The sequence below is a fragment of the Bombus fervidus genome, chromosome 3 (genome assembly GCF_041682495.2).
Source record: "Bombus fervidus isolate BK054 chromosome 3, iyBomFerv1, whole genome shotgun sequence".
NCBI lineage: Eukaryota > Metazoa > Arthropoda > Insecta > Hymenoptera > Apidae > Bombus > Bombus fervidus.
This window is the reverse complement of record NC_091519.1, coordinates 6,942,553-6,959,245: the sequence shown is the minus strand read 5'-3', so window position 1 is coordinate 6,959,245 and position 16,693 is coordinate 6,942,553. Positions and strand designations below refer to the sequence as shown.

Sequence of the window (16,693 nt, the reverse complement as noted above, 5' to 3'; positions counted from 1 at the left end):
TCCTTTGCGATAAACATCCATAGTTTAGGTATGTATTTATACCAAAATAGAGCAGAACAAAAAAATGTTATTAAGAAAATTATAAAAAGCAAAAAATCTGTTAGATCGATCAATTTTTTCTTAATTCAAAATAAATACATTTTTTAATCGATCCGAAATATTTCAAGGAGGAAATCTGCGTATGATTGGAGCCAGATTGTTCAAGAGACAAATGTACAAGCAGGCAGAAAGCGAATTTCGTATTAGATTATTGCACTTTTAGTATCATGCAATCGAATCGTACAATAGATATTTTCAGTAGTGTATATAGCTAAAGTATAAATAATACAATATCTATTATACTTCTAATATAATAACTAAATTTTATAATGCAATGTTTACATGACCTTCATGAATTATCGAATTTAAAATCGGAGAAATAGAAATATTAGTGTGTACATACGCAACGATTTTTTAGAATTGCTTCTCTCGAAAACCAAACGTCGAATGATAAATTTTTATTTCACATTTTTGATTAATTATTTCATTACGAATCGCCTTGTGTTTGTTTGAACAATACTTTCAGCCACACGTTGCACATTTATGTTAACTGACATTCATCGATGCACTTACTTCGCTTCCTTTTTCAATCCGCGAAACCATTCAGTCGTTCTGGTTTCATGAACACGCGGAATTGTCGAAGACATTCCGATTTCCTGCAATACGACCATTTCTTTTGCCTCTTCCCTTCCGGTGGATCGATCGATCACTTCAGTGCCAGCGTTGCGACATGATTGAAATTGTATGAAAGTGCACTTTTATTTATGTAACGTACCAGCTAAAGCAGAATGAAACAGGATACTAGATAGTAACACGAGCCCCTGCATACGTCAGGAATTTAAAGCGATTACATAGTTGAGTAAAAGTTGAGTAATTGCTGTGAAATTACATTCAACCCAAGTTTCTCTTGTTTCCTACTGTTACTTACTATCGCTTTTGCTCGCTGTGAATTAAACTAGGATTAATAAAAAAATTGTTTTATACAGTAAAATATGTAAACTTTCCTTGTTTACACTTCAGTCATAATCGTATTACTCGATTTTAAAAATATTATTAACTTGAATCACTGTACGTAGAACATAATTTGGTTCGAAATAATAGTACAACGGGTATCAATGTTTTTTATTTATATTTTGCATTTAACTTATCTTTTCCGCTAGCAGTTTCTTTGAAGCTTTTACAGACTTCTAGAGTATCTGATTTCTTGTCATAATAAAAAATTCGTAGATGCAAAAATACGCGATGAGTAAGGCAATTAAGATTGAACATCCCAGTTAAGACCTAGAATTGTCTGCTAGCACTTTGTCGATAAGACAAAGTCTAATATTGTCTTATTAAAAAATAGTACTTGTTGACCAATTCCGGATTTTTTTCTTTAATTGTTACGTTTAATATATCCAACTTAACGTAGCGTTTGTCCAAATTCAATGTTTCAATTTCAACGTTATTTGACAAAAATACATAACAAATAATTCTTCTCCGTTCTCACGATATACAGGACAGAACGTATCGACTGTCAAAAACATAAAACGAGCAACACGATAAAATTTCATTCGGCAAAATGTAATATATATTTACTACGCGGTATACGTATCAAACGAATGTTATTCACTAATGAATCCAGAACAGCATAAAATGAAGTTTCATCAATTTGTTTTTAATTAGTTTGTTACATCATTCGCTCGCATCTGTTACACTGAATATGTAGTTGGCATTAATTGACTGCATCCTATTCTGGTTCTTTATGTAACTGAAACTATTCAAAGTTCCGTAAAAGGGGTGGCACGATAAAGAAACATAGAAAGCGAGTGTGGAAGTTCCGTACGTTAATGGTACAGGACCAACATGTATGGCTGGTAACAATGCCAAATGAAATTCATTAAAAAGCGCATATGTAATAAAGAAGTATACGCGCCAGTCGCGGTACTCTAATAATAATAGTTAAAAAGAAAGCGAGAAGAAAGAAAAATAATTGCTTGCTTCCCCCGCGGCCAACAAAACCGTTCAGCAATATTTTATGGCAAGTACACGTAATGTACAGTTCGTTTACGTCGTATATCCTAAAATAAATGACGTGCACGTCAAGAATATTCTTCTTCAATGTCGATTGAGTACATATTTAGAACTGCATCGTGCGTACATACATATATATTTACTTATGAACCGATTCGAACACTTGTAGAAACCTGTTATGGATATATTATGTACTTACATTATACGAAACATTTTAAATATTTTAAACTATTAATAAAGTTTGGAACAAGTCTGAGTATATATGTAAGAGCAACAGGATATTTAGCGCAAGTGTATGTTTTCCAAAGATTACAAAAGTATTTAAACAATCAGTCATATTAACTACATGTCTATTATAAAACATTATATTAATTAAATACTGTTAATATTGATAAATTGAAGTATTTAGAGGGAACATTTTAAAAACTTATCATATATTGAAGGCGGTGTTTACAACACACACATAAATAAAATTTATTTAAAAATGAATATAAAATTTTTTATGGTAAGTGCCCAAATATTTTTGTGACCCTCTGCAGCCATATGTACAAGAAGAATAAACGAATACCATAATCGAAATTATTTAACACCTTTAATACCTTATTTAAGGACTTGTATGTCTGTATCTCATAATACAATGCGCGGAATTGTATTATGCGCTTTAATTGGTTAATTGGTTTCATAAATTAAACGATTCTCTTCATAGATTTAATAAGAACGGTAGGAGAAAGAACGCGAAAAATTGCTCACATGCGTTTCTTTGATAATTCACAATGTCCAACATAATTTAAATAACGTAAATAATAACAATTTCGATATAAGAACTACCGCAAGTTAAAAAATGCTTCATATATATTTGATTCTATATTTCTGATGTTCTGGTATAAAAGTTTTTTTAATTGTTGCAACATTAATCTTTTCTTCTGGGTATTATAAAAGATAGCGAAATGCGAAAATGACAATTATTGGAGTGGCTTAAATTGTGGAAAGTTCTAGATCTCTTAACGATTCAATTTAAAATTCTGAAAGGGCTTTTAAAAGATAGACTACATTGGAGGTGAATTTGAGCTCATATCGAACTGGCCTGTCGTGATTACAGACCCCGAGGGAGGACAGGGCAGCGTCGAGTCCTGGTAATCAGAATAATCACACACCCACGCCATCCCCGTCACCAGTTGGCGATGCACCCGCTGGCAGGGCTCTTATGGAGGCTGCGCTTCAGCAAGCCACTTCCGGAACTCAGCCACCTCTTGTGGTGACACCGCCTGGATACTGGGTCGACGGTACCGATCATCGACACGCCCTGGACTCAGCTGGCAGGGCGTTACTTCCGGCGCAGCCTGCATGGCAACCCAGGATAGACCAAGATGATACAGCCAAATGCTATAGGCGATTCTTCGTTGGAAGGGTATGTAAATTATGTACGAGTATATTCTCTAATATGTTCTTCGACATTTAACATATCAATCGTGGATTTTATTTTTATATCCATTTTATTAGATTCTATTTTGTTCGTACTGTTTTGAAATACCTTCTGGGCCGACTTACACGATTCAACTATTATTAGTGAAATTTTACAGACCACAAGTCAGGCTTCTAATAAATTAAAAAATAATAATATTATCCTAAAAAATAATAATAAATTTAGTAATATTTAGTAATATTACTTAATAATACTTACTTTGAATAAAGTAGAGTATGCATATTAATTTTACTGAAACGAATATATCAGTTACAGAACTTTAACCTATTTCATTTTCTAAATATTAAGTTTAGGACTGATGTGGAGCTTCTTCTAATGTGAATTATGGAGCTTTTTTCCTATATTTAGAAATTCTTTTCATTCTTGGAGGAATTACTAAAACACCATTAATACCTTCAAAAGCTTAATGTAAACAGTGAAAAGTATGAAATATAGAGAGTAATTCCATTTAATGTCCGTGTTAAAAAGTCGGGGACTTTAGAATAATTTTAATGTATAAATGTAAGAAAATGATTTTCAATTAACTAAACACGAAGACAGAAAAAATTTGTACGTGATGAGTTGATGTTTAGATTTTTAAGTATAAATTGAATTAATTTTTCGTAAATTTACAATATACAGAGATATTCCAGGTTTGTTTTGGTGTTTATTTAGTATTTTTAAAGATATAAAGTAAATATCTACTTATTTTTAGGTACTGAAAAATATATGTTATTATTAATTCAGGATTCAGGAAATAATTTTTTAACTCTTATCTTCTGAGAAAGAAAATGTGATTATAGACTTATAATAATTTTATTATATATCATTTCACTTTTATTTTTATGAAACTTAAATGCTAGGTGTTGCTTAAATATCAGATGTTGAGTATACTTATATATGTATGCATTCAAATACTTCTTTCACTATTTAGTAAGATACAGGTTTCCAGACTACGCTACATGCTTATTACTAACGACTTCTAGCGTAAGTTGTAATTTACTACCACTTTCTTGTTGGAATATGTACGTAAGTTTTGCGAACAAGCAAAACCAGTTAAATTTTAATTATATTGAAAATAATATTAGCTCATCAATTATTCATTTTTATGGTATAAAATTTAGAAAGGGAAATGTAAACAATTCTGTAAATATAAATGTTTTCTTATATAATTATGTTACGTACAAAATGTTTTTAATTTCAATTTTTCAATTGAGCTATAGTATTTCATCGTCCGTTTGAACTTTCATTCAGATTATGTAGAATCTGCTGGTATTGTGTAATAAGTATTATAATTTTTTTTATATTTTTTATACGATGTATAATAGACCAAATTAATTGTTTTTGAAATAAGTTATTGACAGAAAATTAAAAATGACACTTTAATTACACTGTTCTCGAAAGTGCGAACGTAGGAAACTAGTTTTGTGAAATTATAACTGAAAATTAAAGTCTTATAAAGTATTAATTGAACATTACGTTAACGAAATATGAATTGAAAATTGCTCCTATGAAATTGTTTTTCGTTCGGAGTACAATGTTTACAATTTTATATGCATTACTTTCATTACGCATATTCATTTATGTTTCGTCACATGACGAATTTGAATAGGTTTCACTAAAGGAAGTACAACGAGATTAGTTTATATATAAAACATCTGAAAGGTTTCTTGTTTAAACTACAATTATAACATTACTTAATCGCATTTTTTTACGAATATAGAGCCTTCTCATACAATTTTATAAAACATCATGTGTTTTGAAGTTTCGTAATTATCATACATATAAGGTATTAAGAAGAATACTTATTTATTCATAAATATAAATTGCCAAAGGCATTTTATTTTATTTTTTTAATAGAATCATACTTTATTTATACTGTTAAATCAAAAATAGATTTAAGAATTTTAATATCAACGACTCCAATCTGTGGCATTAAGAAACATACAATTTTCACGACCACTCTAACGAAACATTGATCAATAAAAAGATTAATCGTTATGCTTAATTCTCATGTGATATCTGCAAACGTAAAATATAAAAATATCACTTAGTTTCCTTATAATATCCTATAATTTCAAATAAACTTACATAACATATTAGTTAATATTTGCTATTATATTATACTTTAACAGAACTCTAACGCTTATCATAGGTAATTTATTTTAATCATAAATTGCTTTAAATATAATAATTTCTTTTTGCAATAAAATTCTAATTTTTTAATGTATTTGATTATTTATTATACATATTTATTCCTAAAATACAGAGACTTTGGAAGTTATAATTATACTGCCGTACATTGTTGTTGTATTTTTTCGTAAAATTATAGCGAATATATGCATGCTCATACCTAGAAAATAAATTCATATGTTAGAATCGCAGGGAACATTGGTTGCACCCCACCCTCTTTCCGTACAGTTACAGTAACTTTAAACGTTACAGAAGTTAATTAATACTACGATACGCGAATAATGCAAAATGGAAACGTGTTTAGGTTTCTATAAACTGTATTGCATACAATAGAATTCAGTATTGGTTATCGATTGGTGCCTATGGTGTTCAAATGTATCAAGATATACCGATTTCCTAAAAGTTTCGTATCTCGTTGGAATTACGAACCGATAAAGCTTTGTTGTCCAATAATTTGCATTAATTTGCGTTTGTCTTTCGATAGATGCTCGATCTTGTAGATTAATTAGCCTATTAGTTTAACAAGTCGAATATAAATTTCATCGTGTACGTTTCACTACCATTTTATGGTTACACGTTGTACGAAATCGCCTTGGAGTAGCTACTAAAATTGTAAATCCATAATGATTGGGCAGTGTTGAAGAGAAATTATAAGATTATAACGATTAGCCAGTGTACCTTGAGCCGATTAGTCATTCTACTCTGAAACAATGCCTAGATATGCAGGTTGAAGTAAGCACTGATGATTGTGAACATCACCGTCCGTATCCTTTTGCTAATTACTTCATTGTGCCCAAGAGTAATGGCGTTATTTAAACAGAATCATGGAAACACGTTCTTACATTTATTAGCGTAGATGCATCTGATACAGTTGAGGGAACGAACAATATATCTACATAGTTTGATTAAAAAGAGGCGAATGTTGATCAAAGATGCATATACAATGGGAAAATCATTGAGATACTTGTATGTACTACTATATCAAACTTACGGAAACGAGTATCGAAATTTATTCCGAAGAAGTAGCTCGATTGAAAAATTGTAAAATGGAAAATTTGAAATTCAATGAGCAGCACGCACGGCTTTCATACAGCTCGCGGTGATTTTGCTAGATGATTTTCTACTACATATTACATTACTAAGGCTAATCAATAAAAAGCGTATAAAAATAGCATAGCATCTTTGACATTTTCCGATAGAAATGGAAAATAAAAAACATAAACTAAATCAAATTAGATTTTACGTGAAAAATATATTCGACTGATATCGTTTCGCCGAGCGATCGTTTCACAGTTCGTTTAACCGAGATTTTAAGTCACAGTTAACTTATTTGAGTAACAATTAAGCGAATTATTTTAAGTGCTAATTATCTCGGTCGTGTTACAACACTATTCATTCATTAAAATTAACATTCCAAAGTTACTAAATCTGTTTAATTCCTTCGGTTATACAGTCGCTAAAAATAAATTGGAAAAACTGATAATAATTCTAATTTTATTGAAAAATTTGCACGCATTTTGAAAAATATCACGCGAAGAACTAATTTCTGCCGTTTCTCTCGTAACTGCTCCAAGCACGGTTAATGGGCAAGACATGCATATGTAAAACACTATGCGTGCTGCAGAGCATGATGGCTCTCGGTAAATACAGGGTGATTAGAAAATAAATTCGATCCTTAGATAAAAAAAATACATCTACTCGCATCATTTTTTTACAAAATAGTGATAACGTATTAATCTATTTTTTTATGTGTGATATTGCATGTTTCGTTGTATTTAACTTTGTTTTATTTCACTCTATTTTCCTATAATAAAATATTGATAAGGTAAACATAGAGAGTATAAATGTATCTCTGTTACAAAATATATGCAAGCTTGAATCACTGAAATTAGTTTGTTCATATTTTATTTAAATAACAACGTTAATAAAATTACGTAATTAATGGAGAGAGAAAAAGGGTCAAGCTAAAAAGCAGACAAATAAACTTGTTGTACAGGAATGCCGTTGTTAGTTAGTCTAGTGAGTATCTGAAACTTCTCGTTTTCATTCCACACAAAAAATAAAAGATATACTCCGTATCGTAAGAAGTGTCTCATCTTGATAAAAGACAGCTGTAGTGTACCAGTCTGGGATAAGTATCATCGACCTTAACATAGAACTAACTTTCATTCGTTTTCTTATATATCTACACTACACAAATATGCGGACATTTACGTATTTGCGGATTTCGCATAAATATCTTACAGATTTGATTTCTTTTATGGATTTATTATATTGGCTTACAATCTCGATCTTATTCCTGCCTAATATAAGAACACGCGAGATTACTTTACAATCACCCTGTAGTACGGCTTGCGAATGCGAGCGTTCTACACACGTAGGAATCATGAAGGTGGATAGAAAAGGAAGATGAGGCGAGGCAGAAAGAAAAGAAGAGGGAAAGAGGCGCAGGTAAAGGAAAAGAGTACTTCGGGCGTGGGAGTGGGAACGTTCTCATAGTCTACAAGCAATACCTATATAAGAAGAAACTCACCTCGCCTCCTCTCTTCGACATCCCTGATTTTCATCCTTAACTGCTTTTAAGGTGCCTCCGCTTTTCTTCCGCTTGCCCTCTTGCTCATCATCCTCCTCCCTCGTCCTTCATTTTCCAACACAGAATTATTTGTGTAGATACTAACTCTGCGTTGGCTACGCTACGGCCAGGCTCTTTCAGTTGCGTTGTTTTTGTCCGCTTCTTCCGGGGTTTTTCTTTTATAGCTTTGTGCGGTTTTCATTGAAATGTCGGGAGACCGCGCGGAATTCTGAAGGATATAACTGCTCGCTTTCTCTTTACCTTTCCAATGGTCTTTCGTGCGCCGATCGTTCCTCTGTGACGTGAGAATATCGGAAATCGCGAGTAAACGTTCTATTTAATAAGGTATAATGAGGAATTAATAAAGTATAATTAAGTGTTGGGCGTTTCTGTTTGGAGAATACCAAGAGACTCATGCGTGTATAGTGATTTATCTTTGCTGTTACAAATTAATGAGAAACATGTTTATTTCGAAGTTGGAGTTAATGCTAGTTTCGATTATCAAATTTCCGATCTATTACAAATTGCACTACTAGATCTCTCGTTTATTTTTTGCACAGTACACATAATTGTATTCTTGTTGATTGTAGATCACTGAAACTGTTATTGCAATAATTTATATAACCGAGTATTTTCACTCATAATCTTAATCGTGCATCTATTAAAATAGTTTATTGTTCGAATAATATAGATATTTTTCGCATCATACATATTTCGAATTATTAAACTGATATTTAGTAGAATGAAAGTTGATATATTATATACAAACAGTTTGATTATTTAGGTTTATTATTTGTATGTTATTCTTACATAAGGACATCTTCCTAGAAAAATAATTCTTAATATAAATTCAAATTAAAAAACAGTTTTTAATTATTCATTACATTAATGTAATTATTCTAGAAGTGATCGAAGAATTAATTACAATATTACTTCTGCTTGCCACGCAGAGAAACATAGATTGAAAGTTTGATATTAAAATTCATAAAAATAAATAAAGTAGCATACTTTATCTCTCAAGTGTCTCGCTTTTTAAAAATAAAGAGAGGCAAAGTTTTCGTACATAAATTTAGCGGACAAAGGAAGAGGAAAAGTTTCTAAGCTATTGTAAATTTCATAGAGTCGCGAAGACGGAATTCATGAGGAAACAACTTTGTGCTTTTGGGAAGTGTTTTCAGGAATTACCTTAAAGTACATTCTTTTTTTTTTTTAATGAAATGAAATTGTTTTTATCTGTTTGCCGAATCAGTGAGTACGTTATACCATTTAGTTTAATTGTTTAATTAATTCACTTTGTGCTTAACTAAAAACTGTCTTTTAATTGAAAACATCAACTACAACATTGCTTAAATTCAATTTCTTAATAAGAAATATACTAATTTTTCTTATTAAATGCATTTATAGACACTTTAATTTTACTAATTAACATACAGTTATAATTTTACACAATTATATCAATATATAATAATAATATTTGCCTGTAATTGCCATAAAGTAACGCGGAAATTACTTCGAATTGTGATGAATAAAGAACTGTTAGGAGAATGGTTAGATCAATTTTCTTCTCCAATTAGTATACGAAATGGTGCATTGTAGCTACTGGTATGTTTATTTCTTTCCCAGTTTTACTGTTCTACTCTTCTAGGAAATAATGAACGCTATTCCTTCCATTCCGTTTTATCCAACCATTCATTTACTATCATCTCTTTCAGTGCACAACGATTTTGTATTTATCTTATTTATTTTTAATATCTTGCTTTCTATATTTAATGACACAACATTTTCTAATTATAATTAAAATTGAAAAGTTCAAGAAAAATATATGTCTGTATGATGGGAAAGGGAGATACAAAAATAGTAATTGGTAATAATTTCTTCAACTTTAATACTGTATCTGACAAAGTAAAAAATTATTTGTTTCATTGAATACTTCGCATGTATTCTATAGGATATATTTATCAACTTTTCTACTGTTTCCTGAAGCACATCGTATTTAAATATTTTTTAAATTCAATAAAGCAATGAAAGCAATTAATAAAATTATCTTGCAAGAGATTCTTAGATCATTTGTCGTATTGTTAATGAAGCAACGAAGATTTTTTTAAAAAATCCTAAAAGCACTAGGATTATTAAGACTTTCTTCAATTACTTACTCCCATTATCTATCTTCCTCGAGTATCCGGGTCTCGATAGCTAATAGTAAAGCGCTTGGAGAATCATCATAAATATATCAGCCACATACGATAACCATAGTTTACTCGGATAACCGAATCGAAGGGGCACGATGAGCACATGCGAGAGAGAAAATGGGGAGAAAGAGATATTTTTTTATGCATGTTGACAAAATAGCTTCTATCAGTAATGGCCGAATCGTATCGGGTAGGTCAATTATTAATACCGGAAAGATAAGGAAATAACGTTAATGATCGTATATTATAAAAAAATCTTAAGAGAAAAAAGAACACCCACAATTCAATTTTTATTCTAATCACGATTTAGTATTGAGTATAATATTCGGTTTTATTTTTATTAATTCGTCATTGATATGCATGCTTGCTAGCATCCTATTACGTAAACAGGTTTGATAACTACTAACATTCGGATATTTTTAGAGTTATGAAGCTTTGAAAACAATCTATTTAGTGGCAGTTATTCAGCTCTACAGAAGATATTATATCATGATATATATTGATTTAAATGCTTATTTGGTGTTTAAATTTTAACGTAGCTTTAATTAAATATTAACAGATGAGTTAAGAGTAACAGCAAAGAAATTGTTTGATATCGTGTATTATTTATTTCAAATACAGTAGTACTAACATCTTATACAATTTTAACTTTATAACTTTTACCTTATAGGGAATTATATTCTATTTTAACGGTTTACCGTTGCATCACATATATATGTTTTCTTTACACAAATGCTTTTCCATTATTGCGTAGTAAAATACTCAGAAACTTATGTAAGAGTATCAGGTATATGTATTTAAAAAGTTATTTGATTTAAATACAAGGTGTATTTTTACGTATAACAAGGAAATTATGAAAAGTAAATCATTCTCGTATCTAGTCACAGGAAAATGCACGCATAGTATAATACGACTCGTTTTTGTATGTTGTAAGCTTTATTGGCAATTAACTCTACCGGATGCAATAAATAGTAGAGAAATATAAATATTTATGTTCTCTTGCGAATTCAGTGCCATTTAAAATACAAAATGCAATTTTGCCAGAATCTAAAAAATATTTCTCGTATATTTCCTCGTGCTACATATTACTAAATAAACTTGTATGTAGAAGAACTGAAAGCAAAATACATTCTCGAAAAGTGTAGACATTCTCTGGTATATTTTACAGAGTATGTACGTACTTTAACTTCTCTTATAACGCTCCAATTCCACATTCAAGTGGCAAAAAAAAAGCAAAAGAAAGAAAGAAAGAAAAAATATGTATGCAACTTTTTAACGCATAAAAGAGATTATACTCGAATCTACGAAGACACTAACATCACGATGCAAAGAAATGAGTGATAGCATAATCCTTCAAAGCTATATGTGATACACGATACTACGAGTGAAAGAAAAGAAACCACACAGCATGGACTTTGTTCGTGATAAATCTGATTAATTCAATTAAAAGTATAATTAAAAAGATTGCTGTTATTCTACTTCCTGGAATATTTCGTGCTATTGCATTGGCTCGAATCTAAGAACATGCCACATATTCATATAGGAAAGACCTAGGACAATGTCGGTTAGAATGCTCTACCCGCCAACCAATCCGTTAATAATGTATGTACATACATCCGTTGTATAAAATATCGTTCACCTAATTAACTCTTTCGCTCGAATACGACGCGTATTATAACGCAAATTATCAAGGCATCCCGTTTGCCATGGAGTTTATTCAACTATTATACGTATGAACTTCTATCCGAAATTATTTATTACGAACTAGAATACGGTGAAATTTTGCTCACGTTTAAACTCGTTGATAGCGAGACGAAGCAATATTGATTAAAAACAGAGTGTGCGTATACGTTAGCTAGTATTAACGTTAAATTTTTGTACGCTTTGCTGTTGATAAGAGTTGTAGAAATATCGTACGTAACCTTGGTTTGCCTTGAGTATTTACGGTTGTTGAACTCATGGAAGTAGATATTGTAATTACGAATGATTAATTCGATACAAATGTGTCTCTTTCTGTAATACTTCTTTTCCATATGTTTTAATGCTACTAATCTCTTTGAAACTAAATATTTTCATATCATTTGTATACATATATGTATATAGTTACAGATTATCCCATGTAATTGGATCAAGTCATACTTCTAAAACGATAGAAGATAGGAAATTTCCCATGAAGCAACGTGAATTTTGATGAGCTTTTCTTTGTAAGAAGATATTAAGATAGTTCTATTTAGTCATTGATTGAAAAGGTGCTTATTAATTCAAATATTAGTTTACTAAATTAAAATTAATACACCCATATATTTTTTGAACTGTGTAATCGTTTTAAGATACATAAGTACTTTAACATTTTTCTATAAAGAATAAGGAAACGTATCAGTGCATTAAAAAATATGTAGTTGCATTTAAAGAAATACAGGCGACCTACAAATTGATTGAAGTGTATCCATTTCCAAAGCAGACATATTCGAATCCATTGTTTTGATTTTAGTGTTGCCTTGTTTTTTCTTCCACTGATTTAAAACTAGAACTTGGTCCACTTGCTTGAAACACTATATAGTATCTATTTATTTACATATATACTTCTATTTGTTCATTTTACGCATTACTTGACTTTGACTTGAATACTCTTTGCATAATGTACGTGAACTTGTTCCTTGAAATATAGTTCTCTGAGGCATTCTCACCAAAACTCTTTCAAACACAGTATAGTGAGCATATATAAAATGTCTTTGCCAGTTTCGAAAATTTATTATTCCGTCCGGAACATACGAAAGAAACACGAAGTTCTCGTTGGTTAATACTGTAGCGTGATCGTAAAGTATGCTCATTTTTTAATTTAATCTTAATATATACATGTAGTATAGAGTAATAAACTGCATATTCTTTAGAATCTTATCGTTAGTTTCTTTCGTACGCAATAGTAAGGGATGTGTTATATACTTGGTATTTCCGGAGGGAAATTTAGAAACACATATATACTTATATATAACGGTAGCAGTTGCTGAAGTTTCTGACCTGGAACCTTTCTGAAAAACTGAACGTCTTGCATCAGTTTAGATAAAGCTCCACTCATAGTAAAAGAAGGCGCAGTAAGAACACGTGGAAGTGTCACTTAGGTTGCTATTGATTGGAAAATTACATTTTTAACGATAATCAATCAGCACGCATCTTGAATATACAAAGCAAGGTTCAGGCACTCTAAGTAAAAGCCATAAGCCGACATTTTCCAACTCTCGAAGAGTAAACATCAAACACAGAAATTATTCAACATTCATTAGTAGATATCATTCAAAGACAAGAGACGCCCTTAACATACTTAAATGGTGTAAATATACACAGTAATACACATTCACAGTAATACACAATAATTACAGTAATACATTCAAACAGTGTATTAGTCATTCAAGTTCATTAACGCATTGTTTATATTTATACATCGCTCATGTAGAGGTTGAAAAATCACCGGAGAGACGAATGGTCATATATTTGTTACAAGTAACATTTGTGATAAGATCTGAAAATGAAGGAAGGAATGAAGTTTGTGAAATAGTTTATTGGCGAACATGTTTGCTGATCAGCAGCCTTAAGTATAATTTGCGCTGCATAAAAATTATTTAATACTATGTCTTTGTAACATATTATGCGAAATATGATACGAAGCAATTGCAGAAATAGAAGTAATGGTGTTCTTACCACAAAATTTCTTTACATTCTATAAACGATCAAATTTGCAGAGAAATATCATATAAATAGAAATGTTCGACTAAATAGTTAACCTTGAATTTTATTTATAGAAATCAAACTATGTAATATTTTGATGTGGATGAAAATTAATTTCCTCAAAAGTCGATTACTGTTCTTATTTATTCTGTCTTTTGATATCAAATTCGTTCTCTATCTGCGTAATAAAATTGCTAAAAATAACAGAAACGAAAAAAAACATACAGGTGAGTGTCAATAGAATTCGATTGAATACAGTTAATTATGTGAAAAAGGAAACGCAGTATCGTGTCGATATTATCGTGGCTAAAGATAGCGTTATCAGTAATTCCATGTTTGAACATAAAAGCTTTTCTCAACAACCGTTTAATTATTCTTAAATATAACTCCATCTTTGTAAACTTCGCACATTTTAATATAGAAGGTTATTTGTATAGCAATTAGACGATAGTAAAGTTTACAATTATCTTTAGTATCTCGCGTACAGTACCTGTTATATTTATGTAGAAAATTGTAGAAATACAAACAAGCAATTATGTATAATTGTATTTAATTAACATTCATACGGTATGTTTTATTATTTTCTAAATTATTGATTTTATAGCTGTTATAATACAAATTTATATTGCAAATAAATAGAAATAAATTTATGAATAAAAGACAGATATTCTATAGAAGTGGAATATAATTTAATATAAAAACATTTTTGTCAAAATCCCTAAAATACTTTAAATACAAACGATGCTACAGTAGCTATATGATTTGATTTTGTTACGCCAACTACATGTGTATACCAATATATATTGTAAAAATTTTATTTTATTTCATCTATATAGATATTATTCTATTTCATTAATATACCATACTAGCGTTAAACGATTTATTTATTGGTATCTAAATTTCAAATTTGATTAAATTTCTTCAATCAACAGATCGCGTACATTTGTGCAAATTTGTATTTTTGTAAGGGGCAATCAAAGCAACAGAACATAAATAAAAATTTATTTTTTACTTACCACATTACAATACTATAATATCATATCGTATCACTCTTAAGTTTCTAATAAATATATAAACTTTGTCAACAAACAAAATTCTGCTTATAAAGGATTAGCGATATTTATGAAACTATTTTTATTAATATTTATTAATGTTTATGCAACACATAAAATTAATGGGTTGCATTCTGTTATCAAATATTTCCAACACTAGGTATTTGATTAGACGTGCGTCCGAATTAAAATTATGAATTCTTTGAATATTCTATGCAAAGTAATCACGAGTGACGACTGGATCGAATTATGTATAAGTAACTAAATACTTTTGTCGTTTTATATATGCAATGGGAGTTCCTTGATGGTTGCGTCACTGCGTAGATTTGTGGGCTCATTGTGCGTGCATGCGTGCACGCATCCTGTTCTCGTTGCAAGAGTACACAATATATTTACGGTGAAACGCTTTCATGAGTCGCAAATCGGTCTTAGGAAAAAATTCGTAGTCGTGAGACATCTTTTCAAAACGTACACCAATGCAGCAGGTCTTTGTTTAGAAATTAAATAGAATTTCACTTGGAAAATTACCTGTTTGATGTCTTCTATCACAATAGCTAATATTGGTTCAAGAATCGTTTTTTTCTTTTAAGTTTTTAGATCTCCCATGAGATTCTGATGTTAGTACTTTCTTATCTACATTATTCAATATAATGCATTGTATGTCAATCCGTTGTTTAAGATACATGAGAAAAATATCGATTATACGATATAATAGAAATTATCACAAAGAATTATGAGAAACTGTAAGGTATACAGAAGAAAATAAGAAAATATACAAAATACAATATATTTAAGTTTCTATATATGTTTATAACTTCACACTTTATGAGATAAATTATATTTACCAAATTCTTTTATAATAAATATCAAATAACAAAACTAATATTTAAAAATGATTTAAAAGGTTTAATAAAAAGAAGCAAGAAAAATGGACAGTAAAAAGAAATCTTTTCTTTTACTGATTTTGCCACGTGAAGTAAGTAAAACCACCCTATACACTTCACGATATCTAAGCTGACAAGGGTAACATTGAGAATTATTAGTTTATTGGAATCTCCAGATGGTGTGCCCTTTGTGTGCTTATCCACCACATCTTATATACTACATTCAATCTTCACTCAAACAGCTCACGCTATATTTTTCCTAACGACATACACGAAGATTATCACTATTATTGTTTTTCCTAGGTTCATTTGCTTTGAATTTTGGTTCGTTAATTTTTGTTTTTTAACTGTTACTATAATAAAATTAAACAATAGTTTATGAACCATGAATTGCTGGTTTTATCTCGTAGAGCTGTAAGTATCATATCGATAATGATTTTCGAAATATACATGTAATTCTCAAATAATATTATTGAATTATAGATGATTATCATAATTTACATTAGATTATGGAAATGTAGGATATTTAATTTGATTTTGTATCTTATATTCTCCGTGGTAGAAAT

The 16,693-nt window shown here is 30.2% G+C and overlaps 1 protein-coding gene across 9 annotated transcripts in view; it reads left to right on the top strand.

Annotated features, from left to right (window-relative positions):
• Positions 1–16,693, top strand: part of LOC139985281 (rap1 GTPase-activating protein 1) — a 261,298-nt gene that overhangs the window by 232,005 nt on the left and 12,600 nt on the right. For all 9 annotated transcript variants that reach the window (XM_071999599.1, XM_071999600.1, XM_071999604.1 and 6 more), the window contains one exon: positions 3,152–3,460. In XM_071999599.1, coding sequence (XP_071855700.1) covers positions 3,152–3,460 — 309 coding nt within the window. The remainder of the gene's footprint in view (positions 1–3,151; positions 3,461–16,693) is intronic.